Genomic DNA, 12,561 nt, shown 5'->3' with positions numbered 1-12,561 from the left:
CATAGGTCTCTCGTGAAAGATGGCTATTAACAAATTATAGTGTAGCTCCCACATGCTATCTATGTTAAGATTATGCTTCAAAGTAGTGTAGTTAGTGGGTATTTGGCTTGTTCCCTGTTTCCTAGTATAATTAGAGATAGTTAGCAGAATGTTAGTCAAATAAATTTAACGGATCTGATTGTTTAATTATGCAAGTATTGTGAGTGCAGCAGGTTTAGTAGTAAAATTCTGAGTTGAGAAATGATAAATCTATAACCATGATATGCAAATACAACATATACAACATGCTCACATATTCACATATATAGTGTAGGTGTTTGTGAATAATACATGTAGTGTTTGTGTCCATAACTTCGTATATATAGTGTTTGTTTGTGTTTGCGTATATATTTTCTTGCTGTTTCGCAGATACTATATCTACAATGACAAACACTATATGTACCAATGCAAATACTATATTTGTCATATATTTACATGTATTAAATAGCAGGTGATAATTTAGTGGTGTTAGCATCACTTTCGATTCCAGAAATTTTGGGATCTGCATTTTACTATTATAAGTTTATCATTTCTCTTCGTTCTTAGTTCCTTACTCTATTTCTTTGCCTTTAATTAGTTGCTTAATACTAGGGTTATTACTACTTACTATTACCTGTTCTATAGGTCGGTGAATGCTTTCAATCTATGGGGACCGGAAAATGTAGTGAAATTTCTGCAGCATTACTTCGTTTGACTATTTTTGTTATCTTTTTCCCCAACAATCTAACATTACTATTCTAGCTTTACTTTATTGTGAGATGCAACTTACATCAACAAATTGAAAATTACAAGCAAGTTTCGCTAATACAATAAGGAAAGATACCCTGAACAAGAAATTTCTTCTATTAATTGAAACACCTACTTGCGGACTATGAGTTAAGTGTATAGGAGGGTACTCAACTTTAAAGAAAGTTTCAGTTAAGGTACTCAACTTTCATTTGTACCAGTTAAGGTACTCAAATTGGATGTCTGTTAACTTAAGGTACTGAACTTTGGTTTGTACCGTTAACATCCCCAAAAATAAAAATAAAATGTGACATGGCATTAATTAAAAAGAAAAAGCTGACATAACATTAATTATAAAAATTCCAAACTCTTTTCTCTCTCCTCTGATTCATCACCTTCTTTTCTCTCTCCTCTTATTCCTCAACCTCTGTTTACTTTTTACTTTTTACTACTCAAACTTTAGTTTAACATTAATTCTCACCATCAATCTCATATTACCAGCATTACCACCGGCGTCCTGTATCCCATTCAAGGGCACTGAAAAATTGCCAGCCAAGGCAGAACCATTTACTGGTTCCCCACTAGATGATCGAGCGGAAGAGTCATTCGAAGCTGAAGTAGGAGAGACACCATTGTTACTCAGACCATGCCACCAGGGCTGTCCAAACAACATGTTTTGAGGCTTAGCCCCTCCTTCATCTTTGAATGGATCTTCCACAATTCCGGCTTTAGTAGGCATTTCTCCCAAACCCTGGTTAATTTATACTACTAAGCTCAAGATCTGTAAATTGTATGATTAAAAAGCAATTCTTGAAATGGTGTCCTGCTGAAAAGTCAAGGTAATTCTCTATATTAATCTCAAAGATACTAGCTTTTTCTGAAAAGGGTAGCAAAAAGCAAATTGGATGCTACACCCATATGGAAATTCATATACTTCTAGTAAGTATATATTAAGTGTGATGCATAACAAATGGATAACATAAGATGACACAATTTAAGAACTATAATAAACCCAATAAGTAAATTTCCTAAACATAGAAAGTTAATAAAAATCTAATTAAAAAGGTAGTAATTAGCATAAAAGCCACACATTTTATATGACTTGAATCAGTTTTCTTGAGATAATCAACATCAAAAACCCAGCTAACAAATTCTCATAATCTTTACCTACCCTTGAAAATCTCATATATTTAGGACTAAATTCACATTCTTGAATTACTTGTAACTTCTAATAAGGCGGGAAATTACTAATTAAATATTTTGCTACAAAGAAATTAATAGGGTTAATATGAATTTCCATAATCAGAGTACTCCTTGACGTAAACAACTTGTTACAATAAAGACATGAAATTATGAAAAGAACAAAAATTGATGGTGAGAATTAATGCTAAACTAAAGTTTGAGTAGTAAAAAGTAAAAAGTAAACAGAGGTTGAGGAATAAGAGGAGAGAGAAAAGAAGGTGATGAATCAGAGGAGAGAGAAAAGAGTGGAATTTTTATAATTAATGTTATGTCAGCTTTTTCTTTTTAATCCTGTCACATTTTTTTTTTAATTTTTGGGGATGTTAACGGTACAAACCAAAGTTCAGTACCTTAAGTTAACAGACATCCAATTTGAGTACCTTAACTGGTACAAATGAAAGTTGAGTACCTTAACTGAAACTTTCTTCAAAGTTGAGTACCCTCCTATACACTTAACTCTGCGGACTATGGTAGATTGGTAGAGCTAAAGCTTGGAAAACACATTACAATTTACACATATAGTTTTAATGTGGCAATACTCATATACATGATATCGCTCAACTTTTAGATCTTTAATTTCTTCGTCTTGGTGTTCTTCCTCGCCTTTTAAACTGTTGGTCGGAAAAATCAAGCAACTTCAGTTCCATTTTGTAAGCTAACTTGATAAACCAAAAGGGTTGTCCCACTGAAAACATATAGTATCCCCAGGTCAACCCAATTAGCACACCAGTGCCAAACCCCAAAACTACGATTTTTGACATTGACAAAAAACTCCCGTCGTCGTCTTCAAATTCATCTTGGTTATTAGTGTTGTTTTTTGTGGGACTTTCTCCACACTTGGGTAATGGTTGTCCACATAATCCGATTCCCCTTATATGAATCAATTGAGAAAGTATCGAAATTTTTACCATGAGGTATAGGTCCCTCCAATAAATTATTTGAAAGATTAAAGACCCCAAGAAATGTTAAACTAACCAATTCCTGAGGAATATGACCGACGAGCCTGTTTGATGAAAGGTCTAGACCGTTGAGCAAAGACAGATTGCCAATTGATGGAGGGATGTTCCCAGTAAAGAGATTATGAGAGAGATTAAGGTTGCGAAGTGATTGTAATCTCCCCATGGTATCTGGAATCTGTCCAACAAAGTTGTTGTTGGACATATCAAAAATCGACATCGTCGTAATAAGTTTCTCATATTTCAGTTGTAATCCGTTGAATGTCAACACGATAGAAAATGTACGGTATAAGTCGTCCATGTATTCTGGACTCTTGAGAGTAGACTCGTTCATGTTGTGCATGGCCGCAAACTTTTTGATATATCTTCGTGGCAATTTACCACTAAACTTATTGTTCGAAAGGTCAATAATTTGTAGCAATGGAAATGGGCGCTTAACCTTTGATGAGCTAATTATAGGTCCATAGAAACTATTAAAACGCACACTGAAAACTTGGAGTTGTTGGAGGTTGTCTAGCCACGAGGGAAATTTATCTGTTAGCTTGTTGTTCCCGAGATTTAGGAGTTTTAAACTTCGACAGTTAGACAAAGACTTAGGTACAACTCCTTCTAGTTGATTGTCACTCAAATCTAGATACTTCAAGGAATCACACTTTGAGAAGTTCGTTGGTATTGTTCCATTGAGTTTGTTTGATTGGAGAAACAATGTTTGGAGCTCAGTGCCAGTATCTGCGGCAAAATTATTCTTCATGAGATTCAAGAAGAAATAGATATATAAAATTCTTAGACTGCCAATTATGTACTGACAAGGAGCTTCAATGGAACAACGTACATTGATAAAAATTTATAACAAAATGATAGTATGAAATTATTTACTTAAGAAATGTAAAATAGTATAAATTTCATTTGTCAAATTAAATGTCAGAGATATTAGCTATCAAACAACTTTCCGTAAGCATGCATGTCTTATATTTATCAAAGGAGTCTTATGTTATTCATTGAGACAAATCCATAACATTTCATATAATACTAACATTTATTTTTATATATTAGTAAAAAAAAATATAATTAAATAGAGATACGTCAATAGTGCAAAATTTAGGGGAAAATCTCAAACAAAAGGATCGAATATGTTAAAATAACAAGTCTAATATTCTTGTACCTGTAATCTCGCAGGGTATCTCACCGGAGAACTTATTCCTATTAAGATCAAGGTAGCTTAACATCTTACACTTGCTAATCTCCCAAGGGATACTTCCGGTGAACTTGTACCTATCAAGCGTCAACTACTGAAGACCAAAACAGTTTCCAATACTTGCAGGTAACTTCCCCGATAGTTGATTATTGGAGAGATTAATCTGCCAAAGATTAACACAATCACCAATTATCTCATCGAAACCTCCACTAAGAAGATTGTCATGAAGCGAAACCTTAGAAATGTTTGGGAGATCAAAGAATCCCTTAGGAATTGACCCATTTAAGAAATTACTTCCCATATTCACACTAAAAAATGATTTGCGACTTCCCAAACTCTTGGGAATTAACCCATCCAACAAATTCCTGAAAGTATTCAAAACCTGGAGTTTACCTCCTTTACAAAGACTTTCTGGCAAACTCCCACTAAGATTGTTACGAGATATATCCACAATTTGCAACTTACCATTTGTACCCAACTTTGTGGGATACTCCCAGTGAAGTTATTCCACCCTACTTCAAAAGTTTCCTGATAGAGTATAAATCTATTTATGGGGCCTCAACCATTAGCTTAAGCTTTTGGTTGAGTTGGTCCTTTGACATGGTATCAAGAGCCAGCGTGACAAAAAGGTCACGGGTTCGAATCTCATCTACCCCTCCTTTCTCAGTGGAATATATAGCGCCAGGTATGAAGGAGACCTGTGCTGCATCCACACTTCAAGCCCAAAGGGCTCTTGCGTGAGGGGGCGTGATAGAGTATAAATCTATTCCTGGGGCCTCAACCATTAGCTTAAGCTTTTTGTTGAGTTGGTCCTTTGACATTTCCAACTCTCGCAAATCTCCGAAAAAACTTGGTATACTCCCATGTAACTTGTTTCCAGAAAGACTAAACTCAACCAAATTCTCAAGAAGTTAATAAGACTCTGGGATCACACTCGATAACATATTATTAGAGAAATCCACAAGTTTTAAACTCTTCAATGAACCCAACTCAAAGGGTAAACCCCCAGAAAGAGTATTCCCTTGTAAAATCAAAGTTTCAAGCTTCTCAAGTTTTCCTAACTCTCGCGGAATTTTCCCAGATAACCCACAATTAGCACCATCAAAATGTGTTAACTCGGTTAAGTTTCCAAGCTCAGGAGGAATCCCACCAGAGAAAGAGTTGGATGCAATAGATAGGTTTTGTAGGCGAGCGAGAAAGATGATATTAGGAGAGAGAATTCCTGCGAGGTTTAAGCCGGAGATGTCGAGAGAAATGACGGAATATGATGAGGAAGAGCAAGTGATGAATGGCCAATTGCAGTGATGAGTTGTGGTATTCCATGAGGAAAGATAGTTTAGTGGATTATAAGTTATGGCGGATTTGATACTTAGTAAAGCTTTGTAATCTTGTAGTGTTTTGATGCCATTGATGAAGTTTAGGTGGAGAAGGACAAAAAGAAGGAGGATTTTCATCTTACTTTGATTTGTTTCTAATAATTGGTGGTCTGAAAATGTATTTCTTGTTTGCATGACTTATTGTTAAGTTACTGGTTTAAATAGGAAGGAGTATAACATAACTGCCGATAAATTTCAACCCTGCACATTAGTTTTACAGTACGATTGCAGTTTATGGTGCGGTTTCGGTTTACAAAAATTAAAATCCAACCCAAATCGCAAACCGCGGTTTGCTTGAAATCATAACCCAAACCGCAATTTTGAAACCGCAAACCAACCCAAACCGCGAAAAAATAGTTTGGGTTGCGGTTTGGTGCGGTCCAGACCGCACTCTAAACCGCCCTACTTTTACTTATGAAACCTTACAACACGTTCATCTAGGACGAATTCAAGCTTGACTTAGTTAATGGTATATGCGGAAAGTACAAATTAACCAACCAAGTAATGTGTCTAAGTCTAACTGTCTACAATGCTACTCATGCTAGTCTTTAATGTCAAGTCAACCATGCATGTTGTGCATGTGTCTAGGCGACACCACCAACCCATTGCTATACCTAATTAGTGATTACTTTCTTTTAGATGCATCCTATGATCCTCATTTATGATATGAAATCAAAATTAGTTGACACGTTACGAGACTTTTTTTTATACTCGAGAACAAAGATTCAAAATTAAATTAAAATTAGGGTTAAATCAACCGGATCCAAAACTAGCCATATTGAAGACACTCAATACTTGAAGATAACCCAAATTTGATCTACCGATCCCAATAAATCCAAACAATAACTACTCAAACACAACCTAAAATGGTTAGACCTAAATAGCGAAGATAGCTCGTATCTGAAATTACAAAATTGAATCTACAAATGGGGTTGAATAATAATAAACCAAATCCAACACAAAATTAGTCAGTTTTGAATATATAATATATATATATATATATATATATATATATATATATATAACCCGTTCCTAACTCAAGTTTTATCTACAAATGGGGTTGAATAATAATAAACCAAATCCGATCGGGTGTGGATGATATTTTTTGGACCCACCACCCGCTCCATCCACCCATATATATACATATATATATATATAATATAAAAAAATTGTTGTTTTACTGCCACATATCATTTAAGGTAATTAAAAATAATAATTTTTTTAAGAGATAAAAAAATACTTATAATTACTTTTTGATGTGTAATAACTAATAAGATTGATATTTTGTGGTTTTGTTATTAATCTATGAGACTATGATTAATTTTTCATATATTAATTTCCTTAAAATTGTTAAGTCTACAAATAGTTTTTGTTCTTATTATCACCCATTTCCCACCCGCCCCCACCCGCGGATTATGGGTGGAGCGGATATAGGTGAAATTTTTGGCAGGTGATGAATGACGTGAATGGAGTTTTGGGTCGCGGATCATAGTATCACCTGTTTCTTACCTGATCCATCTCTGATCCATTGTCATCCCTAGTTCACACTCGAAGCTAAACAAACCTAGATTGGGAAAGACATTGTTGCATTCTCTAGACTTTCGAACTTGAGACTTTTGTTACGTTAGAACAAGCCGAACTTTGAAAAATTTGATGGTAATAAGAACTTAAGAAGGATAGGGCACAACTTGATTGACTTTATAGCTATAGCCTGTACAGACTAGCATAATTAATGCAATCAAGTCTGGGCATCAATACTTGAAGACCATTACAAAATTGATAAATGAAATAGAGATTATCTATGGAAAATACACTATGAAACAACTCGAGGGAATGGTTTAAATTTGGTTTAGACTTTTCTAAATCTAGGATTGCAGAGTAATACATCAAGTCAAACTTTCATACATACAGTAGTTTCTGGATGATGACAATCCAAGTTCAGAAGTATTCTGGATGTATATATGCAATGTGTGGTTTGGAAATAATAGGCACAATCGCGTGTAATACTGTATACACTTTTGATCAAGTCTAGCTTCAAGTCGTCCTATAGTGAACGTGTTGGAAAGGTTACATGATTAGACTGCACAAATTTCATTGCTATTTATGTTCATGCAAACCCAGGAGTACAATTATTACCAAAAACAACAAAACAAAAATGAAAATCTTTTTTTTCTTAATCCTCCTTCATCACCATCTCAACTTCATCAATGGCATAACATTATTACCAGAAGAGAAAGCTTACTTTACTTAGTATTAAATCAGCCATAACTGATGACCCGCATAACTCTCTCTCCTCATGGAACACCACAACCCACCACTGTAGTTGGCCGTTCATCACTTGCTCCTCCTTGTCTTCTTCTGTCATTTCTCTCAACATCTCCTACTTAAACCTCACCGGAATTCTCTCGCCTGATATCGGCTTCCTCACCAACCTGCAAAACCTCTCTATCGAAGGCAATTATTTCTCTGGCGGGATTCCTCCTGAGCTAGGAAACTTAACCAAGTTAACAACATTATATGGTGATTACTGCAATTTTTCTGGGGAGATTCCAATGGAGTTGGGGAAACTTAAGAAACTTGAATTTTTGAGTTTTTCTGGGAACACTCTTTCTGGGGGTTTACCCTTTGAGTTGGGGTCAATGAAGAGTTTAAAATATATGGATTTCTTTAATAATACGTTATCTGGTGTGATCCCAGAGTCATATTCCCTTCTTCAGAACATAACCGATTTTAATCTTGCTGAAAACAAATTACATGGGAGTATACCTGATTTTATCGGAGATTTCCCGGAGTTGGAATTCCTCTCCATAGGGTCGAATAACTTCACTGGGAGTATTCCACCAAAGCTAGGTACTAATGGGAGGTTGCAATTTGTATCTATATCTGATAACAATCTTACTGGGAGTTTGCCAGTAAGTCTTTGCAAAGGAGACATACTTCAAATTTTGTATGTATCGCATAATCGGTTGGTTGGGCCAATTCCCGAGAGTTTGGGGAGTTGTAAGTCACTTGAACAAGTGAACATGGGAAATAATTTCTTAAATGGGTCGATTCCTAAGGGCTTGTTTGGCCTCCCAAACATTTCTTTAATTCAGCTTAATGACAATCATCTTACTGGCCGAGGTTTCGATGAGAGTACTACTCGTCTTTTTTCAGTTAGTCTTATAGGGTTAGATCTCTCCAATAATCAGCTAACCGGGGAGTTGCCTGCTAGTATTGGAAACTTTTCAAATCTTGCAATATTATCACTTCATGGGAACAAGTTCACCGGAAGTATCCCTCCAGAGATTAGCAAGTGTGGAGCGCTATACGTACTTGATCTCAGCTCAAATCAGTTCTCCGGTGAGATACCTAATGAGATTACAGGTAATATAATATTGAACTTACTAATTACTTTTAATATACACCCTTTTGCTTTTTCTTTCATTTCTTCCCCTTTAACTTTTGTATCATTGACATATTCCACTTTGATCATCTTTTTTCATTTAATATATAAAAAATAGATGTACTTATGTAAAAAAAATAAAATTGGATGTATCTTATTACATCTTATTTCTCACTAGTTGTATGTATAAAATAATAAAGGTATGGGATATGCAACCTTGTTATATTCACTTATTTTTCAGGTGTTCTCTCCAATAATTTATATAATATACTAATATATGACAATAATGTCATATAGTACATGACAAAAATTCAAACATACTTTTCATATGTTTATTTACATATAATTGAATTGTCAAAGTTGTGAATTGAAATTGTGAAAATTATCTTTTTTTTTTGTTAAAAGTTTTTACTTCCTACGTTTCTTTTCAGGTTACTCACTTCACTTTGGGAGAGAACTAATGAGGAAGTATAAAAGTACTGAACTACTGAAGTAAGAGATATAAATTAAAAAGTGGGTGAATATACTAAAAATTAAAGTGGATAACATTGGTGGAAAAAGATATGAGAAAGTTGGGATTTGTTACCAAGAATAAAAAAAAAAAAAAGCAATAGTATATAGTAGATTAAAAATAAAAAGAGTATAAAGAAAAGTGTGTAGATTAAAAAGAAACGAATAGCGTATTTAACATGTCAATAAAATTCTTATGCCTTACTTCTATATAATGTGCAAATTAAAAACAATGTACAAATTTAACTAATTTGTTGTGAATAATAGGGTCGGATCCATATATACTATTAATTGTGTAAAATAGTAAAGATATTCAACTTTATCATATTCCCTCGAGTTTTTAGGTTCTTTTCATATTTTTGCAATACACCAATATATGAAGATTTATGTACATGAACAGAATGTGTAGCTTATTTTCATTTTTTTTACTTATATATTCCTCTTTTTCATATTTATCACAATACTTTTTATACCTTTTTCCATACATTAATCATACTCCATTATACATTTCCACATTCCAGTGCCAATAAAATACAAATGGTACACAAAAAAAGTATTCTGAGCATTAGATTACTTTTTTTCATATAAGCGCTCTTTGCTACTATTATTTAAAGTCAATGAGTTTCATATTTTTGTTTATTATAGACAATTTCATGACAAATAATTTGCCTCAGGTAACAAATCCATTTGCAATTTGGATGAAATTAGCTTACTTGATTTATCAAACAATACTTTGACTGGGGAAATACCTCATTGTCTTGGAAATACTAGCGCTTCACTTATGGTATTGAAACTCCAATTAAACAAGCTCAACGGAACAATACCAGCAAATTTTTCAAACTGTGATTCTTTGAAGTTTCTACATCTGGGTGACAATCAACTGGAAGGGGTTGTACCCAAGTCTTTGTCCAAGTGTCGAAGTTTAAACATTCTAAATCTCGAGAACAACAAGCTAACGGGTATATTTCCTTCATCGCTAGATAGCCTTCCACAACTCCAAGTTCTCAGCCTGCGTTTTAATGGCTTCTATGGTCCTATAGCTAGCTCATCACCAAAGGTTAAGCACCCATTCCCAAGGCTACAAATTCTCGACATCTCTAACAATAATTTTGGTGGTAAGTTACCAGAAAGATATATCAAACACTTTGAGGCCATGCTCAATATGAACGAGTCTAGTCGTGAGGGTCCTGAATACTTGGAAGTCGGCTACTCCACGAGATCGTCTTCGATCGAGTTGACATACCATGGACAGCAACAAAACTATCTTAACTTTTTTTCAACAATGTCGGTCTTGGATATGTCCAACAACAACTTTGTTGGGCAGATTCCGGATGTTATAGGGCGATTACACTCACTTCGTCATCTTAATCTCTCGCATAATCTCTTAACCGGGAACATACCTCTATCAATTGGAAAATTATCTTTGCTTGACGGTTTGGACCTTTCATCAAATAGGCTCAGTGGTCGAATCCCTCAAGAATTAGTTAGTTTAACATTTGTTGGGGTCTTTAATGTTTCCAATAATCTATTGGAGGGGCCTATACCTCGTGGTAAAAACTTTGATACATTTTCAGTTGATTCATACAAGGGGAATCTCGGATTGTGTGGACAACCATTGCCAGAGTGTGGAGACAGATACCCGAAAGTTATCATCAACTATAGTCATAATACTACGTATACTGAAGATGATAGAAGTATTTTGTCTATGTCAGAATTCATAATGATGGGGTTTTGTAGTGGTGTGCTAGTTGGGTTGGCGTGGGGATATTATATGTTTTCAATAGGAAAGCCCTTTTGGTTTATCCGGTTGGCCAACAAAATGGAATTGATGTTGCTTGATCTTTTCGATGAGTACTTTGGTAGGCGAGGCAGAACAACAAGACAAAGGAAGATCTGAAAAAATGAGTGATAAGCATGAGTGTAACCTTGTTGTCCATAGTTGAGCAGTATTATAAGTACTGTCAATATATAATAATAAACTAATTGTCTTGTTTAAGATTTGTATTTTTATTCTCAAAACTATCTTATTTTTTATGTAGTTAAGAGACGGGTAGTGTTGGATTGGCACGTGTTGTTTTTAATATAAAACCGCCAATTTGTTCAGCCTCCACTATTTGAAGTCGTTGATTTCATTCAACAAATTTAATGTGAATAATAGGATCTATATATACTATTAATTATTGTGTAAAATAGTAAATGTATGGAGATATTCAACTTCAACATATTCACTTGAATTTTTAGGTTTTTTAGTATGAGTTTTGCATTATGAAAATATCCAACTTGGACAATAGTATTTTTGCAATATACCAATATATGAAAATTAATGTGCATGAACAAAGTGTATAACTTTCATATTGTTTTACTTATATATTCCTATTTTTCATATTTATCACAATAATACTTTTTATACCCTTTTTCCTCATATTAACAATGACATTTCCAATTTAGGCATGGATCATCTATTTATTTATTTATTATTCTCACTTACTTTATAACTATGCTCCACATCCTTGCTGAAAAGATAAAACAATAACAAAATAATAACCTCATCTACACACACATTATACAGTCTATGAAAGGACCCATATGATTAACCAAAATATAAAAATATTCACTATCTTCGATGAAATTAACTTTAATACTTAAATGATAAAACTCATGTCCCACTTTATCTACATTCTAAGACTCTACAGAAAAGTATATTGCAAATCTGCAACTAATATGAGATAAAAGAGGTATAATTAAATTGTCAAAGTTATGCATTGAAAAATGTGAGATTTAAAGTGGTATATAAAGTACTCCCTTCGTCCCATAATATAGTGCTCACTTCTCATTATGATGGGGTTTTGTAGTGGTGTGCTAGTTGGGTTGGCATGGGGATATTATATGTTTTCAATAGGAAAGCCCTTTTGGTTTATCCAGTTGGCCAACAAAATGGAATTGGTGTTGCTTGATCTTTTCGATGAGTACTTTAGTAGGCGAGGTAGAACAACAAGACAAAGAAAGATCTAAAAAGATGAGCGATATGCATGAGTGTAACTTTCTTATCCATAGTTCCACATTATTATTGTAAGTGTCAATAAATAATAAAATAATTAGCTTGTTCAAGATTTGTATTTTTACTCTCAAAAC

General features: G+C 34.1%; 2 protein-coding genes across 2 annotated transcripts; one reads left to right on the top strand and one right to left on the bottom strand.

The window, feature by feature from the left end:
- Positions 1–1,213: 1,213 nt before the first annotated feature.
- On the bottom strand, positions 1,214–4,459 carry LOC104891966 (receptor-like protein 18). The gene is made up of 3 exons (XM_048641671.1): positions 4,279–4,459; positions 2,983–3,692; positions 1,214–1,516 (listed from the first exon to the last, which is right to left on the bottom strand). Exons 1-3 carry the CDS (start codon positions 4,457–4,459, stop codon positions 1,214–1,216), a joined length of 1,194 nt encoding a protein of 397 aa, XP_048497628.1.
- A 3,146-nt stretch (positions 4,460–7,605) lies between these two features.
- LOC125496818 (receptor-like protein 11) lies at positions 7,606–11,539 on the top strand. The gene is made up of 2 exons (XM_048642479.2): positions 7,606–8,900; positions 10,104–11,539. The coding sequence occupies exons 1-2, from the start codon at positions 8,087–8,089 to the stop codon at positions 11,324–11,326; spliced, it is 2,037 nt and encodes a 678-aa protein (XP_048498436.1). The 5' UTR covers positions 7,606–8,086; the 3' UTR covers positions 11,327–11,539.
- Positions 11,540–12,561: the final 1,022 nt, after the last annotated feature.

This window comes from Beta vulgaris, chromosome 4 (assembly GCF_026745355.1).
Source record: "Beta vulgaris subsp. vulgaris cultivar EL10 chromosome 4, EL10.2, whole genome shotgun sequence".
NCBI classification, from domain to species: domain Eukaryota; kingdom Viridiplantae; phylum Streptophyta; class Magnoliopsida; order Caryophyllales; family Amaranthaceae; genus Beta; species Beta vulgaris.
This window is presented reverse-complemented; position numbering and strand designations above follow the sequence as displayed.